The sequence below is a fragment of the Talpa europaea genome (assembly GCF_964194135.1).
Source record: "Talpa europaea genome assembly, chromosome: 16".
NCBI lineage: Eukaryota > Metazoa > Chordata > Mammalia > Eulipotyphla > Talpidae > Talpa > Talpa europaea.
In genome coordinates this window covers 22,317,709-22,336,200 of record NC_140084.1, presented here as the reverse complement: position 1 = coordinate 22,336,200, position 18,492 = coordinate 22,317,709, and the positions used below count along the sequence as shown (strand labels likewise).

At 47.7% G+C, this 18,492-nt stretch overlaps 1 protein-coding gene across 1 annotated transcript in view; it reads right to left on the bottom strand.

Annotated features, from left to right (window-relative positions):
- ABCC12 (ATP binding cassette subfamily C member 12) overlaps nucleotides 1-18,492 on the bottom strand; it is a gene marked incomplete at both ends in the record, with an annotated part of 63,634 nt that overhangs the window by 7,478 nt on the left and 37,664 nt on the right. The window contains 6 exons of the mRNA XM_084257079.1: nucleotides 6,940-7,126; nucleotides 10,139-10,276; nucleotides 12,020-12,246; nucleotides 12,927-13,124; nucleotides 14,998-15,101; nucleotides 15,762-15,851. Coding sequence (XP_084113205.1) covers nucleotides 6,940-7,126; nucleotides 10,139-10,276; nucleotides 12,020-12,246; nucleotides 12,927-13,124; nucleotides 14,998-15,101; nucleotides 15,762-15,851 — 944 coding nt within the window. The remainder of the gene's footprint in view (nucleotides 1-6,939; nucleotides 7,127-10,138; nucleotides 10,277-12,019; nucleotides 12,247-12,926; nucleotides 13,125-14,997; nucleotides 15,102-15,761; nucleotides 15,852-18,492) is intronic.

The following is an 18,492-nucleotide window of genomic DNA, read 5'->3' as shown; positions in this document are numbered from 1 at the left end:
CCTCTACTCTCTCCACACTGCACCCCACCTATAGCCAAGAAGCAACAGGAACCCAGTTACCACAGATCATCAGTGGAAGAAGGCACCAGAAAACCATCGCGCCCACCTGCTTGCTTCAGACACAGAACTCTCAAGGTTCAGACTGGGGGTATGGATTCCTAACGGCACCGCCTCAAGCTGGGGTGTCCCAGCAGCCAACCCTGAGATTTGAGTGCCAGCAGTATTTTAGGGCAGGTTGAATGGTGCCCCTCCCCGCCCCTAAAAAAAGACATGTCCAAATCCAAATCTCTGGGACCAGTGACTATTAGCTCACTTTGGGAAAGGATCTTTGCAGGCGTAAGGATGTTGAGATCATCCTGGATTACCTGGGTGGGTCCTGAATCCAATGACCAGTGTCCTCAGATAGAAAGGGGAGAAGACACAGAAAAGAGAAAAAAAAGATGTGACGGAGAGAGAGAATGGAGAGATGTGGCTGCAAGGACGGAATTCTGAGGAAGGCCACAGCCACCAGCAACTGGGAGGGATGAGGAAAGGACTCTGTCCTCAGAGGGAATGGGGCACCAGCACCATGCCTCACAGCACCTTGGCTCACGTTGCTGACCTCCAGAGCTGTGGGAGAATATAGCTCTCAGGTTTTAAGCCAGTAGCTTGTGGTGTTCTATTACAGGAGTCCCAGGAAATGAATCCAAGTGATGAATCCAGAAAGGACAGGTGACTGGGAGAAGCTAAGAAGGAAGATTCAGTTCTGGGTGACTGAGGTATGATGCAACTGGGGCACTGGAGACTGCATGGACCTCTCCTGAGGCATCATGGAGAAATGGGGACGTCTCTACCACTTGCTTTCATGATTTCTGGGGCCACTCCTGGCTGGGAGGACCCCCAGCATCTGCAGCCTACCTTGGCTCTGGACTGCCTGAGCACCTCCCATGGCAGCAGGGAGCTGACTGGCCCACTGTGTCCGCTCAGTGTCATCCTGTGACTCCAGGCGGGCTCCAAGCAGGACCAGGTCTTCTTCCATTAGGTAAGCAGTGGCTGGGAGCTGGATACTGTCCAAGGGGCTGGTTCCCCAAGGGTGAATGTGAGAGACAAGATCTCTGCCTGCCTTCTAATGGGCTAGCAGGATGACATGCAGGGCAGTTTCACAGAACATGAGAATGTCAAATCGAAGAAACCAACCTCAGCATAATAAAGGCCACATAGCACAGGTAACAGAACGCTGAATGATGAAAAACTGAAAGTGTTTCCTTTCAGATCAGGAGTAAGAAAAGATTCCAATGTCAGCACTTCTGTTTAATTTAGTACTAGAGATTTTAGTTAGAGTAATTAGGTAATAACAGGGAAAAAAATAGGATTGAAGCTGGAAAATACGTGAAATAATCATTAGTTGCAGATATTATGATATACTATATGTAGAAAATCCTAAAGATTCCACACCAAAAAACAAAAAATCTATTAGAAACAACAAACAACAAAGTGGCAAGTTTCAATATCAACATACAAAATTCTGTTGCATTTTTATATAAAATAGTGAGAAAGAGAAAAAAACAATTAAGAAAATAATTCTGCTCACAATTGCATCCCCAAAGTTCAAATACCCGGGAATTAACTTAACTAAGGAATTGATGGATTTGTATAACAAAAACTACAAGACTCTAGTAAAGGATAGAGAATAAGACATAAAGAAATGGAAAGACATTCCATGCTCATGGATGGGGAGAATCTGTATAGTCAAAATGACTATTCTATCAAAAATGATATATAGATTTAAACTCAATCGCCATTAAAATCCCAACAATATTCTTCAAGGAAATAGAACAAACATAGTAAAGTTATACGGACCCTAAAAAAAGCCCTCAATAGTTAAAGCAATCCTGAGGGAAGAAAGAAGATAAATGGAGGCATCATATTCCCTGACATTACATTATACGATAGAACAGCAGAAACTGAACCCCACTATGGTACTAGAACAAAATAGGCACATAGATCAATGGAAGGGAATAAGTCTACTCGTATATCAATGTTTAATTTATGACAAAGGAGCTATAGTTCTATAGTGGAAAAAGGAGAAACTCTTCAATAGAACCGGACAGCAACATGTGAAGGAGGAGGGTGGATCACTCTCTAACTCCAGACATAAAAACAGCTCGATATAAACTAAAGACTTAGATGTAAGACCCACAACGATAAAATACATAGAAGCAAACATTGGCAACACATTTTATGACGTCAGTGATAAAGATGTTGTAGACTGACACCTACACACATGTTAAAAGGACCCCCAACAGCTAGCACTGGAGAGGATGTGGAGGAGGAACTCTACCACACTGCTGGTGAGAATGTAAACTGGCACAGCCATTTTGCAAAGCAATCTGGGTTTATGGTGGTTGTTCACCGGCGCCATGGTGGTGGGAGAATTATGGGGATTACACCTGTGGGGAGAAATCAAATATGGCACAAAAATGAACAATGATGTAAGAAAATTTTAAAAAGTTAATAAGAAAGATCAGAGAGAGGGCCTCCCTGGTTGTGCAAGGGGTTAAGCACAGCACTGTGCAGCTGTCTGCAGCCTGCAAAGGCTGCAGAGCACGAGTTAGATCCCCGCCAGCCAGGGAGGTGACCCACATGGTAGGGCAGACCTCTCCTGACTCACCCGCTGCTCCCCTCAGCAGTGTATTTCGTCAGTCTGCCTGTTCTGTTCCCCACTCTGTCTCTGGTGAATCCTCTCACTCCCCACATCTCTGTCCTGTACCCTAGCTCTTGTATGCATAAATAAATAAATAAATAAATAAATAAATCTTTAAAAAAAATAAATGAGGTGAGGTTTCTGAAGTTAAGAAGGAAGGGAAGGAAAAAAGGGTCAAACAGTATAAAGGAGAGCAGTGGCAAAAATAAAATCAATGAATATAAGTCAATGAAAAATGTTGCCCAAACTATTGCAGCTTTACCCTTATATTCAGCATTATATAGCCACAGAGTTCACGGAAGAGTGACAGGGGAGGGGAGTGAGGATAGTAAGGCAGACTGTGTGAACCGAGGTATTCATGATCAGAAGTCTGTGAGGCAAACTCCCCATAAGAAAATTCTAGCAGCAAATGGCCTTAACATGCAGGAGGCAGCAAAGCCTGAGCAGGTGAATGAGGTGGCGGGCGCGGGATGCCCAGACTCTCCTAGAGCCTCCCTTGCTGCCTGCCTGCATGACTCACCACTGAGTTCCCATTTCTCCTAGAGCAGCGGCTCTCGGCAGGACTGGTTATGGCCCCAGGGACACTGGGAAATGTCTACTGACATTTTGGTTGCCATGGCTTTGAAGAGGAAAAGTTCTACTGGCATCTCCTGCTTGGAGATTAAACATCCTATAGTGCACAGGACAGTTCCTGACAAAAGATTGTCCAGTCCAAAGGCCTAGAGCACTGCAGTTGAGGAATGCTTTGTTAGAATTAGACAACACCCCTGCCCACGGCTGATGAGGCCCTTCACAGTCTATCCTTGCCAACCCCAGAGCCTTACTTATTACCCCTGCTCAAGCCATACAGAATTCCGAGTTCATGCACCAAGCTCCTACCTCTCGACACCCCAGACTTCCTCCCCATCCTCCTTTGACTGATTCTTTACTATTCAGATCTCAGCTTTAAAAGGCCACCTCCTGGGCCTCCCTGGTGGCACAAGGAGTTAAGCACAACACTGTGAAGCTGTCCACAGACTCTGCAGAACAAGTTTGATCCCTGGCCAGCCAGGGAGCAACCCACATGGTGCAGCAGACCTCTCCTTGACGCGCCCGCTGCTACCCTCAGCAGTGTATTTCAGTCAGTCTGCCTGTTCTGTTCCCCACTCTGTCTCTGGTGAATCCTCTCACCCCCGCACCTCTGGTCTTCACCCCCATTCTTGTATGTATAAATAAATAAATCTTTAAAAAAATAAAATAAATAAAAGTTCACCTCCTGGCAGAGTCTCTTCTAACTATGGGGTCTAATATCACTTCCCGCCTGACAGTCACATTACCCGATTTATCATCTTCATAACACATTTTCTTAAGTCTTCTCATTCATTTACTTGCACACATACTCATTCCACCTCCCTTTATGTTCCTTTTATCCCTCAGACCGAAAGCTCCCTGGACCTGTCCAGCTGTTCAGTGTGGAATCCCAGCTCATGCTAGGTGCTCAGTGGATATCAGGTGAATGAATGAATGAGTGAATCCTGCCCTTAAGAAGAGCATATGCATATTTTGTTAAATTGAAGGATGCCGGTGACTCCAGTCCCTGGGCAATCCTCCGAGGGTTTCGGAGCCCTGCGTTGGCACAGTGCTGGCCCCCATAACTTCTTCCTCTCCTTGGCTGCTTCTGTGCCTTCGCTGCCTGCTCTGTGGGACCCCAACCAGCTTTTCAACCATCTAGGGAGTCTCCTCTGTTTGCAAAGGCAGATCTGTCATTCAGCTTCTGTGTTCTTCAAAGGGTATTAATGCCCAAGAAATCCACAAATCCAGTCAGGCAAGAAGTGGTCCCCCAGACCTCAGGTGTGCCAATTCTCCAACTTCCCAGGAGTGTTTGAAAACAAAGGGAAGTGGATACTATCCTCTCCAAAAGCATGGCCCCAGTTGAGGACATGTTTTCCTTGGACCAATTAAGGGAATCTATTCAGCATCATCTGTTTTATATTTTACAAGGAAGCCACAAATGGAAACATCCATCAATAAGGGAAACTGGCTACTCATGGAAAATTCACTTTTTCTACTCTAGAATCCCGAGAATATATCTTTGTTCCTCCTCCTTCCCCAAATACTATTAAAATGAAATTGGAGAGATTTTAAAGAAAAAAGAAAAGAATAGCTTTAATGGCGAGGAAGTTGGGAAGAGATATCACTGAATGAGAGATTTACAGATTTCTGCAGGATGAGATTAGCCTTGGTATAAAATGGAGGCTGAATGTGCAGCAAGGACTTATGGCGCCTTCTGACTAGAAGAACAAAACAGGCTCCAGGCATGAGAAGGGGCCCAAAGAGTCTGATTCGTTGATAGTCTGTGGATACGCAGCTACCTGTCTGCTCCCTCCCAACCAGAGGCAGCCGGACACTTTAAACCTAGGTCAACATATACGAACGTACACATGTACTTTTCTCTAAAGAAATGGAACTGTCTGGAGACAGACAGGGCTCCCAAAGAGTAGCCCAGATAAAAGCTCTTGAAATCTTGCATTGGGTGCCTGGAGGCCAGCTCCGTCACTGCTTTTCTGAAGTGCAGCCAGCCTGTGGAAAACACCTTCCATGCTGCCAACGTTATAAAATTTCCCATGAGGAGAGGCCTAGCAAGGTATATGCCAAGGCAGAGGAAACCCCAAAATTCCAACCCAGTCCCTCATTCTTAGCAAATCGGTCAAGTACATATGAACAAAAGCAATAGCATGGAAGGAGAAGAACCAGACAAACAAAAAGAAACACTGATGCTGATTTAAAACAAACAAACAAACAAACAAACAAACAAACAAAAACAGCTGAAGGGAGAACCTCTAATTACCTCAGAGAAAATATGTTTTTATATCACATTCCTTTAAAAAATAATTTTCATGAACCTTTGCCTTTGATTCTTATTAGTCTGAAAGTATATTGTTTGTTATTAAATGTGCCTGTGCACTGAAAAAAAAATTTAAATAATAAAAAATAAGTTTTAAAACCTTAGAGATGAAGGGTTTGTGGGAATTATATATTAATATATGCTCACCAAATTTAAACTTCAAAGGGATGGCTGAGTGGCAAAGCTAAAGAAAATTCCCAGAAACAAAATAAGGAAAGAACATGGAAATTTTGAGATAAAAGAAAGGGAACAGAGTATTAATGCAAGAAAAGCAGTATTCAACCAATATGAGTCACAGAAATAGAAAAGAGAAAAAAAGGGGATGAGGACATTGTTCAGAGGCAAAAAAAATAAAAAAGAAAAAAGAAAGCAAGAAAGAAAATGGAGATCTTTTTTTCAGAGCCGAAGAGATTGAATTTTAGTCTAAAGGAACCCACGGCCTTGAACAGAATAAATTTGGAAAGGCTCACACTCAGATACACTGTCTCGGAAGAGCATGCATATGCAGAACGTCAAGGGTGAAAACCAGCACAGAAAAACTCCCAAAGACAAAAACTTGAACCCCATGTCAAGGAACAGACTCAGGTGGGCAACATACCCAGCTGACCTGGGTTGGAATCCTGTGGGATCCGGGTCTTCCTGGTACCCGGTCTTGTCATTGGGACAACAGGGATTATAGCAGTGCCCATCTGAGTATTGTGATGAGGACAAATGAGATAATTTACCAGTGCTTGAAATAGCGTGTGCTTCCCTATTATTACTATTATTACCACTCTTATTACCAGTTTTAATACTATCATTATTACTATTATTCCATTATTTTTATTATCTCCTTAATATTGCTGTTTTTCAAAAGAAAAACACTAAAGTGACCCAGAAGAGAAATCAGTAATTATGATTTGGATGTCTCTATGGCATTCTTCTCCCTCTCGCCATCATGGGGCAGCTGTGTGACCTAGGGGCAGGATGAAGAGTGACTGCATCCCCTGACCAATGCTAATCATCTTAATCCCATGCAGTCACTAATTAATTCTGAGGCCTAAATTAACCCAGGAAGAGTAAAGTTGGGGCTTTCATTCAGTGGCGAGGGCAGGAAATGGTTTCCTCTAGCTTTCTCTCTGTCACAGCCCCAAGAAGCTACCAATCGGCATTGTACAACCAGGGCGGAAGTCATTGCAAGAGGTGTACAAAGCCAGGGGTCTTGATCCAACTGTGCCTGAAGCCCACATAACCACCAGGCCTCTTAAGGACAGAGTCCGTGAGCTTTTTTTATACCACAAGCCCAGTAGAGTTGGGTTTTCTGTTGCATCTGCCCTTCCTGGTCCACCATGCCAGAGCCTCCAGGACAAGCCCATCTCCCACCAGACCCTACCTGGATGATGTAAGATAATGACAGGCCTTTGGATGATGGACTGATGGAGGAGAAACTCAGGGTGACCAACAGGGCCACAATGAAGGTGACGATGTTCATGAGGATATCCATTCTTAAAGCAAACCACCTGAGAGCACAGTTAAAGTATAGGAGATGGCTGGAGTTTTCATCATTTAGCATCTTAAACCTAAAATTAAGAAATCAGACAAAATGGGAGATCATATTGTACCTCCACAGACTTAGGGTTAGGGCTAGGGGAGAAACAAAGCAAGGGGAATTTTTAAGCAAGGGCAAAGGCACTATCATACGGTCATCTCCTCCAAAGATGAGCATATATCCAAGCTGTTGAAAATCTGCTGCCATCAATATTTTTGATTTGCATGTATTTTGAGAAATCCCATCAAATAAGTATGGAGCCCACTAGGCTCTTTCTGTCTTTCCCAGAAAGGCAACTGGACCTCAGAGCTAAAAACAAAAGGTGTTGGGGACTTACACTCCACCTTCAAAGGATACCTATCCTGGAGTCAGCCACACCCAAGGCAGGCCTTGTTGAACGAATTAAGAATTTTTGCCCTTGATCCATAAGAAGGGTGGGGACAGGGCAAGAAGGAAGCTGCCATCGTGTTTGTGATGGTAGAGGGCTAGACCAGGGCTAGACTGGTCTCCTTCCCTGAATCAGAGAATGAAGATTCGAGAAAATTACAGTAAAGCTGGGATTTCTTCAAGAAGAGGAAGGTGACATCTTATATCCTTGCTGTGTGTCCCTGAGCCAAAGAGAAGAGACCCAGGGGAGAGGGGCAGAGAGATGACACCACCGGGAGGTGGGGGCAAGATCCACCCCGAAGTTTCTCATTCCCCAGATGTATGGGGGAGTGGATCCTGCCAGTCCTTGCAGCCTTGAGGCCATGTTCCGTGGCATGAGGCAAAAAGGTGCCACATCAAGGGAATGTAATGTGAGGCTGCCAGGCAGAGCCCACTGGAAGGCCCAGGCAGAGCTTGCCCATCACAGCGCCTAGCAGAGCTGTTGGGTATTCGGTCCTGTTGGGGCCCCCACACCACATCTGCATAGGGAGCTGGATGAGCAGGACGGAGCAGCAGAAAGGAGAGAGTGACCCAGACTTGGGCAGTCACCTGAGGGTGTCCCTGCCCCCTCCCTTCCCTCACACCAGCATTAGAGATCAGGATCAGAGAAAAAGGAGGAGGTATTTATAAGAACAGACCAGATGCCTCCCCAAGTCCAGCCTGCCCGCACTTCCACACAGCACAGCAACAGCACCCCAAGTCTCTGCTAGAACATAAGGAAGCCTCTGATCGAACGCATCCAAGGGTGAGATGTTAACTGGACTGAGTATTCGTCACAAGGAACATCGGATTCAATTACCACTGAGCAACTGGAAGACATTATAGGGGGATGAAAGAAAGAAAATCTTCCCATGTTTGAACGACCTCAGGCATTGCTGACCCCTCCTGTTCTAAATTCCCTCAAAGAATCCTGCCAGGAGGCACCTCTGAGCCACCTCCTCCTGTCCGTTTCCACTCTTACTTACTTTTCCCAGAGTTTAGTTAAAATATTCGTCCACACACTGTAGTGTTTCTGTCATGTAGCTCTAAGTCTACAAATTCAACTGACAGCTTAAGTGACTTAGAAGTCATCTGTGGTCTTATCTGTGTGTTTGGTTAGATTGCGCCGAAGCAAAAGTACTGTCTGGGATCAAATTGGAATTTGACCTCAAACCTTTTTTTAATGCTGTAGCATTTTTGTCTGGTGACAAAAGCAATATATGTCAGAAGCCCAAGCCCTCCTCAAAGTCTATGACAGGAAAGAAAGTATTAAAAGCGAGGAAACCCCATCAATCGTGTGGGGCTCAGCTGTCCTGCAGGTTTCTCTGGAAAACCTTGGAGAAGAATCTGTGGGAAAACAAAGCCTGTGTCTGTTTTGTTTGTCATGCGTCAATGAGTAGCTGGGACAGAAGCCTTTCCTCATGACCAGGACATCAGAAGGGTCTGTGTGTGAGGCAGAATTCTTGAGAGATGACATTCAGGTCAAACTTGAGTGGAAAGGACTAAAACTAAGGTGGATGCTAAGTGAACACTGAGATCCTGTCCGATGAAGGGCAGGAAGACAGAAACAAGGTTTAGATGCAAACTTTGTCATGTGTACAAGGCTTTTAAGGAAGGAAAAGATGGGGGGGGAGGGGAACTTATGTAACAGAGAGTGCTATAAATTCACGGACTCCATTTTCTTTTCTACCTGTGGACACAGCTGGACTACATTTCCCAGCACCCCTTGCAGTGATGTAAACCCATGTGACCAAAAGCAGGCCAATGAATATGCAGAAATAATGAGCAGTCATTGAGGTTGCCCCATGGAAATTTCCTTTGGGGTCCCCTCCACCCACCTCTCTCCCTTTAGCTTCAGTTAGCTCCTGGAGAAGACCCTGAGGTCCTCAGGATGGAAAAGCCCAGATGGAAAGAGATTTTGTTCCTGAGCATACTACAGAATCCCCTTTGCTCCATGAACTGCCCTCATTAATTTGTTATTTGAGGAAAAATGAACATGTATTGTGTTGAATCCCTAAAATTTAGAGTTGCTTGTCACCATAATGAACTTACTATGGTTGATAAAATTTACTTATAGGGTGTTTTAGAAGTTTGAAGCCAGAAGACCCCAGAAATGTACTAATCTAATGTACTAATGTACTAAATGTACTAATCTAATGTACTAAATGTACTAATCCCCACATTTTAGAAAGAAGGTAAGTGGTATCCCCACTAAATGAAATGGATTGTGGCCTTTAAAATTTATAAATTAAAATGCTATTTAAAAATACAACACAAAAATGAGTATAAATACTTCAGAAAAGGAAAGTGAATTGGAAAGAAAGAATATTAAGAAAACTTATGTTGGGGAATTATTGGTGATTTTTTTCTCCTTTTCCCTACTTTTTCCTATTTCCCTGAATTGTACACATTTTACTTGGCATGAAGCATAAAACATATAAAGGAGGTGAAGGGCCCTGCATTCTCGGGGCCCTCAGGCACTGAGAAGAAGGGCCAAGTGCCTCAAAGCGTCTCCTGGGTTCTGGCGGCTCTTCATCTCCAGGGAGACCCAGCAACCCAGACCTTCCCAGAAAAGTCATCAGATCAGGGTACGGTGTGAAGTGGGGAGCCCCGGGAGCATATCCAGCCCAAGACTAACTTGGCGATGCAGTCCTCCTGCCTGTCATAGGCGTGGATGATGCCCAGGCCCTGCATGGACGAGGTGATGTGTGAGAACCAGGGGGACCGGCTGATGTTCTCCACCTTCTTGAGCTCCTGGATTCCTCTGTGAAAAATGCTGTGGGGAAATCAAGGCACCATCTTTACGCCTAATGCCTAGCATGGAAACGGCTTTCCTTTCTACCTCCCTTTTCTGTTCTGACAGCTACAGCCACATCCCATCTCTCATTTGGACTCCACATTTCTGGAGTCTCCCATTCCACAATCCTCTCTTGATCTTTCTGGAGTCTCCCATTCCACAATCCAGTGGCTCTCCACACTCTCCACACCATGGGCATACTTCTTTTTTTTTCTTAAAGATTTATTTATTTATGCATACAAGAACTGGGGTATAGGCCAGAGGTGTGGGGGTGAGAGGATTCACCAGAGACAGAGTGGGGAACAGAACAGGCAGCCTGACTGAAATACACTACTGAGGGGAGCAGCGGGCGAGACAGGAGAGGTCTGCTGCACCATGTGGGTAGCTCCCTGGCCGGCTGGGGATCAAACTCGTGTTGCAGTGGCTGGCGATAGCTTGATAGTGCTCTGTCTTTAACACCTGCACAACCAGGGAGGCCCCGTGTGGCCATATTTCTAACACTCGGCTGTGAGTTTGGTGTCTTTGGATGAAAACAAACAACCCTGCTTACAGGTGGAGGCAGGTTCAGGATTTGTGGGTTTAATGCATTACAATTTGGGGAACAATATCCACCTCGGGTTGGGTTCATCTAGGAACACATTAGACATTTTGTTGAGGTTTACAGGAGCTCAAAGTGCATGTGACATTGTGTTCCATTTCTAACTGACAAGATGCTCCCAGCCCGGTTGACTCACTGGGTCACCAGCACCCTGAGGAACCAGTGAGGTGCATATTTTAATGATGACCACTTGAGAAACTGAGGAGAGTAGTGTTTTTCTGTCTTCACCAAGGTCCTCCTGCTGGTGGCGCTGCAGAGCAGGGGCCTGGTGCAGAGCTCTCTGGCTTCCACATTTGACCTCACACAATATCCACCATGCTGCCTGCTGAGAAGTCTCCTCACTAGTCCCAGGAACAGGGAGGAGCCGGGGTTCCTGGGAGACTGGAACCCACGCTGTCCCCTGCAACCCCGCCAGGGTGGGGGTGAAGTTGGGCAAGAGACATCTCAGGAGGACTCTCCAGTGCAGAGCTGCAGCCAGAGGCCTTTCTTCAACGTGTCAATGCTTATGGGGATATAAGAGGCTACTCGTGAGGCTCGGGGAGCTGAGGCCTGGTCTCCTTTCTCCTCCAGCAGCAGGCATGGCAGGTCCCCATGGTTATGAACATGACAGTGGACAGAAACCAGCCGTGGTTACTAGTTTCCAGGAACCAGTGACTTAACTTCCCAATAACATCTGCCTCACAAGAATGCTTGGAGGCTAAAAGCTCTTAGCACCTGGCATTTTTGTCAAAACTAAAAACCAACGTACCCCACCACTCAGAGAAGACAACAAGCACTCACTGTCACCAGATCCTTCCTGGTCCTTGTGCAATTAACCAAATAGATATCAGTTTTGTTTGCTCCTTTTATTTACCCAAAGATTTATTTATTTATGCATACAAGAGCTGGGGTGCAGGCCAGAGGTGCAGGGGTGTGAGAAGATTCACCAGAGACAGAGTGGGGAGCAGAACATGCAGACTGACTGAAATACACTGCTGACTCCATGGTGGCACAAAGGGTTAAGACGCAACCTATGAAGCTATTCACAGCCACTGCAGCACGAGTTTGATCCCGGGCCAGGGAGCTACCCACATGGCACAGCAGACCTCTCCTGTTTGCACCTTTTTAAATAGAGCGTCACCTACCGTAGGAGAATGATGAAGCCCACAGCCAGGCAAGCCAGGACTATGAGGATGGCAGGAAACACCGCAGCCAGTATCAAGAGAATAAACACCACCATAAAAAACTGCTGCAGGAAGTTCTCTGCGTGGAACGGCAGCCTCACGTCCAGTTCATCCATATCCTTGGAGAAACGGTTCATTAGCCTGCCGGTGGGAGTCGTATCAAAGAAGCTCATAGGGCTCTTCAAGATCTGTGGGTAATGACAGCGAGGCAGGGTGGAGGTGTGTTCAGAGCACCCCAGGCACTCTGCGGGCTGGGATGGTGAGCTTGAGCTTTGCTCCAGGGTCTGTCTGACCCAGAGAGCCAGGGGGCCCTGGAAAGTGAGCATGCACCCCATTCTTGTGGCCACTGCTCAGGAATGAGAGTGAAGATGGGAGACAGTCTTGGCGCCCCCAGGGAGAGCCCCTGGGGCCAGGCTTCCCTATCATCCTGGACTGCCTTTGCAGGAGAGAGGGATTTTGTGCCCAAAGGCAATGAAAGCCAATCTCCACTGAGTTGCTCTCAGGGTTCTCCCCCTGCCCTTCCCCCCTCCCCCAATGCTACAGTAGAATGAGAAGGGTCTGGAGCATTTCCTGAGACCCTGAAACTCTCAGGACCCTTTGAAAAGGAGATGTCCTCTTAGCTATGTGTGTCTGCTCCTGTTGGGGTCCGTAGGGAAACTGTTCAACTGCCCCACCCCACCCCAATCCTAGCCCGTTGGCCCATGGTGAATCCCCACAACTCCCTGGAGCTGGCCTTCACCATTGATCATCTTCTACTGGGACACTCTTCCCACACTGGACCGGGGGTTCCTTGAGGTGGTATCGGCAGAGCCCAGCACAGCCCTGTCGAGCGGTTAACCGGATGCACGTGCAGCCCCCACAGCTGTACCTTGTCAAACACTTGATCATGCAGCGAGGAGGAGGCCTTCAGGGTGGTCTTGGTGAACGTGAAGCCTTTGGTGATGCCAAACACCAGCACCGACACCATGCTGGCTGCGTACACCCACTGGTACACGTGCTGCCCAGTGTCCGCCAGCATAGCACCCACCTCGCATGCGCTCTTGTTGCCCTGGGGCCCGCAGGTCATCTTTGGGGGAAAACAAGAAACAGCACCAAGAACCAGTCAGCTGTCCAAAGAACGGGAATGTTCCAGAGAGTCTTGCCAAAAAGAAGAAACTAAAAATAGGTGCATAACTGTTAAGAATGAGTGAGCTGGTCAAATCAAATCGGTTCCTTTTGGGGGCCTCTGAGCTTTGTACGGGTCCTGCTGGGCCTCCATGATGCCAAAGGGCATCTGACCAAGGAGGTATAAAGGAAAAGCAAAGCAGACACAGGGCAGCCATCCTGTACAGTAACTGCACCTCAGGAGCCCAGAGGTGAGGCTGATCCAGGAAGATCCAAAAGCAAAGGAAACTTGGACACCAAGAAGCTAACTGAGCAGCCCTCAGGTAGTCCCAATAAGTCAGGGGTTCAGGACCTGCCTGCCTGGCAGAGCCACCATGTCTTCGGGGAGACTTGGGGCCAGAGACTGTATGACGGGCCAGCTACACAGCACCCTCCCTTTCCCGTTCTCAGGGACACCTGGGAGGACACTGGCCATTGGCCTGAGGGACCTGGTGGGGAGAGGGAGGAGGCAGTGAGCCAAGGGGTCTGGGAGGACTCAAAGGTGCTTGTGTGGCTCCGCCCTGCTCAGATAGAGCACGCGTTTTTGCCGGTGTCTCTGGGGAGAGGCCACCTCCTCCTCTGGAGGAATTGGCAGTTTTCATTTTTCTTCAAGCCTGGTGCTAAAAGTCAAGACTGCCTTTGGGGCACAAACAAGCATCTTTCTTCTAAATGCCATTTTGCTGATTACAGCAACAGCAGAAATGTAAACCAGAGGTGGCAGCTGATGGATGAACAGCCATAAAAGCAGAAGCCTCCCTGGGGAGTTAATTGACAAGAGGCCCAGCTTGAAGAGGAGGATTCTCTGTGCCCGGGTGCACGAGGCTTGGGCCAGGGCGCCACCATCGCTGCACGCTCTGTTGACCAGTGGCCCACTGGGGAGGCTCCACCTTGAGCCAAAACTTTGGACTCTCCAAGGACAGGGCACTTCGAGTGTCAGTGAGGATGGGGGGGACATGTGCCTTCCAGAGATGGTTCTCTCTCTGGGCAGAGCAGGCCACTCATGGGTTTCTCCCTGGGCCACCCATTGGCTTCTCCTGTGACGACGACCTCAGGAAGCTGTGCCAAACTCCAGAGGGCAGTAGCTGCCTCTCCCCTGCCCTCATCTCCCCAGTGCCTCCTCACTTTGGTTGTCATAGCAACAGAACTGTACCAAAATGTAATCTTGCAGGGTGGGCAGGCAGCCCCACAACATTCCCCAGGGCCTCCCAGAAAGCTCTGAAACCATTGGCCAGAAGCTGGAGCCAGAGTGAGAACAGACTTATCGGTCCTTCCCAGGGGGAACCATGGCCTAGGCGAGGGCCTTGGAGACAGATCCCAGGGCTCTGCAGTGTAGCCAGGGGCTGAGTCGGACCTTGCAGGTCTCATTCTTGTAGAAGGACTTTGGGGAACAGAATCAAGTGGAACCCTCTGCCTCTGGGCCTTGTCAAGGATAAGACGCCAATTTCTCTTCAGGGACAGGAAGACACACATCTGTGTTAGACCTCCCCGGTCCGGGCCAGCCCCAACTCAGGGTGCCTTGCAATAGAGGTTGCAAAACTGGTCCTCATCCTGTCCAGGGTGACCCACAGACAGGCCACATTTGCCAGACACAGTGTACTTTAGCCACCTCTTTAAAATTGAAGGTGGCATGTAGATAACCACCTTGAAATATCGAGGTGGATTTCAACTGACCTCAACTTTGCACAAAGGGACCGTGGGAATAGGAGGGAAAGTGAGCCCATCATGTGGTGTTGGGAGAACTCAGATTCTCCATCAGCTATGGAAACAGTATTTTCCGCTGCCAAAGGGAAACTCACCTGCGAGCCCCTGTCTAACCAGAGGCCCAGCCACCAGTTGCTGAAGGCAGAGCTGCCAATCATCAAGAAGAACAGGGATATTGCATAGAGAGAGGGCAGGTATCCTGCAAGAGGAGGAGGAGACCCTGGGGGTTACCTTCTCAGGGCTCAACCCTGGTGGAAGATCCTGAGCCTGCAGAAGGGCCGCCACCCCTAGGACCACCTTCCAGACTGATGTGAGAAGGCTGGGTGCCCCCCCCCACTCCAAACTCCAGTGAGAACATCTATTCCATTGGGTTAGAAAGTGGAATCATCAACACGCAGACATCCCACCAACAAGCGCTTTCATAGAAGCGACTCAGTATTCTTTAAAAACAAACAAAGAAAACCCCAGCCTTGCTAGGGAGAGACAGGGAATGAAACAACAAGGTATGTTTTGCACACCGAGACGGAAATCTTGCATTGAAGGCAGCCAATGGGCTGACTGCTGCTGTACCCGGCGATGAGAGAGCGAGGTTGCAGAAGAACCCTCGCTGGTTCATACTGCTGCTCACTCAGTTCCGACAAATAGAGTCTGGCAGCTTTAATGGAGATAAAGGATGATTCCATTTAAAAGGCTGTATTATCAGACTTTGGATTTTTTAAGGGAGGAAAATAAAAGCATTGATAAATGGCTCTGGCAGAGAGTAATTGCTAAAGAAATCATAAAGCATGAGCCCAGTGGTTTAAGAACGGATTTCTTTTCATGTAAATGAAACCAAGAAATCCATTGTTTTATACTGAACCTCCAGAAGCTTGGATATACGTGTGATACGTTTTCCAGGTCACGGTCCCTTCCTTGGGGGATTCAGTCTGGACGAGCTGGTGCAGAGGAACTATGGAGACAAACACAAGTCCTGTGGCATCCACAGTGGGGGTGAAAGCCTTAGGGGGCAAATGCACCCCTTCTACACACACACACACCCACCTAAGGGCAAAGGCCATCCTGAGTTTGCCCTGTGCTCTATAATTACAACACGCCTCTGCTCATCGTATTTGGTCCTCATTACAGTCCTGTGCGCAAGTGGCTGTAAGTCTTTCCAGAAATAGTGACTAAGCACCTACTATGTGCTGGGAAGACAGGGGCTGTCTTGGTCTAGCTTTCCAGAAGCAGAGCCTAAGAAGAGGATATGAATATGCGAAAATTTTGAGGGGTGCAGGGAGTGGGGAAGGAATAGGATGTCAACAATAAAAGATGCCTCATCAAACCGGCCTACCTGTGGGCGCCTGGAGCTTAAGCCCATGTGGAGAAATCCCAAGCCGCTCTAGAACATTCACCGCAGAGGTTTAACACGTGATCAGAGGGATCTCTGGGATGTTTCTGCAGCAACTCTCATGGACCACTGTGTGAAGGCTCCTCCCTGGCGGGCGAACACCTCAGCACTTCCAACCTGACCTGGGGCTGGCAGCCACCAGAGAGAACCCCCACAGCGTCCACTGCAGGGTGAACAAGGAGGCAGCTCCAGCCTTTCTGGAGCTCATGTCAAGGAGAACAAACCCAGAGCATCCTCTCAGCAGCTGTGTGGACTCCAGGTCCCTCGACGTGGCTGTCCAGGTCTTCTCTATTTCCCAAAGGGAAGGGAACATGACTGTTCATTTCCCTTGGAAACACCATTCAGAGGTACAGAGATACGGGGTAAAACAGCAGCCAGTGCTGAAAGCATGTTTCTTCTTGTGCTCCGCAGAAAAGAGTGAAAATGTCACTCCAAACAGACGTGAACCAAGTGAACCAAGCTTGGCTCTTATAAACAGATAAATGCAGGAGGCCAGGGGGCACCCTGCACACCGGCTCTCTGCACCTCAAAGGCGCTCCCATGAATGGAGCCGCCATTTACACTCTGCCTGGGAACCTTTGCATGTCTTTGAAAATGTTCAGTCTGACTTTCACTCATTGTATTTCTTTCTGAGACCGGCAAATGAGGGAGATGCCTTGGCAGGTTGGCAGAGCCTAATGAATGGCGTCCTGGAGCTCAAAAGGAGCTGGTGAGGTGCCCCGCAGCCCACAGCCCGGCCTGGCGCACTGCCCACGCTCTGCTCACCTTCCTGGCACTTTAGAAAACGCACCCATGTGGCTGGCACCACCACCTGTAACCAGTTCCCTTCCTGTGATTTTCACAGCGCCTTGTTTCACTCCCCTTGTCAGAAAAAGGAGCGATGGGGCAAAGAGGGGCAGAATTTATTCTCTCCATAGGAACCTGCATCCTGGGCGGCCTGGAACTGCCCAGGAAAAGCATGAAGAAAAGGTTGGTATCTCACTTCTGCCTTGGGAGCCTCCAGAGCTATAAAAATACGTTGTCTTGCCAAATGTGCCTGCTTTTGTCACAAGCACCATTCATGGTGCCAAACTCCATCAATTCAAAGACTCACATTTTTTTTTCACTTTTTAATACCCTGAAATTGGGGTGTGCCTTCCCTTCAGTGGCATGCCATGTTGTCTAATTGGCAGAGATTTTTCTAAGTGGTACACGAAATGATGGCGATCTTAAAGTGGATGCAGCCTCAATTTAAAGAAATACAGTGAGTTGTTTTTTTTTTTTTTTCAGCTACAAGTACTTGAGGAACAGAACTCTAACGTAGCCACCCCACTGAAGGCACTTGGAAGACAGAGATTGTAGATTTTGATTCCTGCCATGTCAAGACCCAGCAGAAGCCAGGACACAGACAGGTGCTCACCAGATGCTGACTAGGTGGAGGAGGGAAGGTAAGAGTGCCTAACAGAAAAAGCAGTTTGATTGCAGAAGATGTGGACTCATCTCCCACATCTCTGCCTTCCAGGAATTCCTCATGCCTTCAACCCCAAGTCCTCCCCTACCCCCACCCTCTCACTGTGGTGTCTCCTGGAAAACTCCTACACATCCTGCAGGGGCCACTCCAAAGTCACCCCCTCAGTGAAGTTCTCCCACTCCAAGCCAGTATTACACTTATCACAGTTTCCCATGATTATCTACTCGTCTGGGACATCCAGCAGACCATAGATCCTGAGGACAGGGGCATATTTTTTCCTCTCAGCCTAGCTCAGCACATAGTAGAATGCTTAGTCCTTATTTGTTGAAAGAATAATGACCTTAGCCTATCTCCATCTCTTCACAGCCCCACACAATCCTTTCTCAACGTTCCCCATAGAGAGGGAAGCAACTCTTGTGTGTGCTTGTGCCTCTGATTAAGCTCTGTGCACTGCGTGGATCTGCTAACAATAATAATAACTGCTATGGCAGATCTTGTGCTAATCATTTTATGTACAGTCTCGTGGAATCTTTGCAAGAACCTATGAGGTTGCACCGTCACTCCCCTGTCTTATGGACTAAGACACGAAGGTAAGGTGACCAAGTATCTTCCTCAACATCATAAAACTATTAAGTTGGTGGAGCCAGAATTTGGGCTCAGGCAGTTGAACCCCAGGCTCACACGATTCTAGCTGCACCAGAAGGACACATACACTGTGCCCACACTTCAGCCCAAGTGGCAGATGCCAACGAA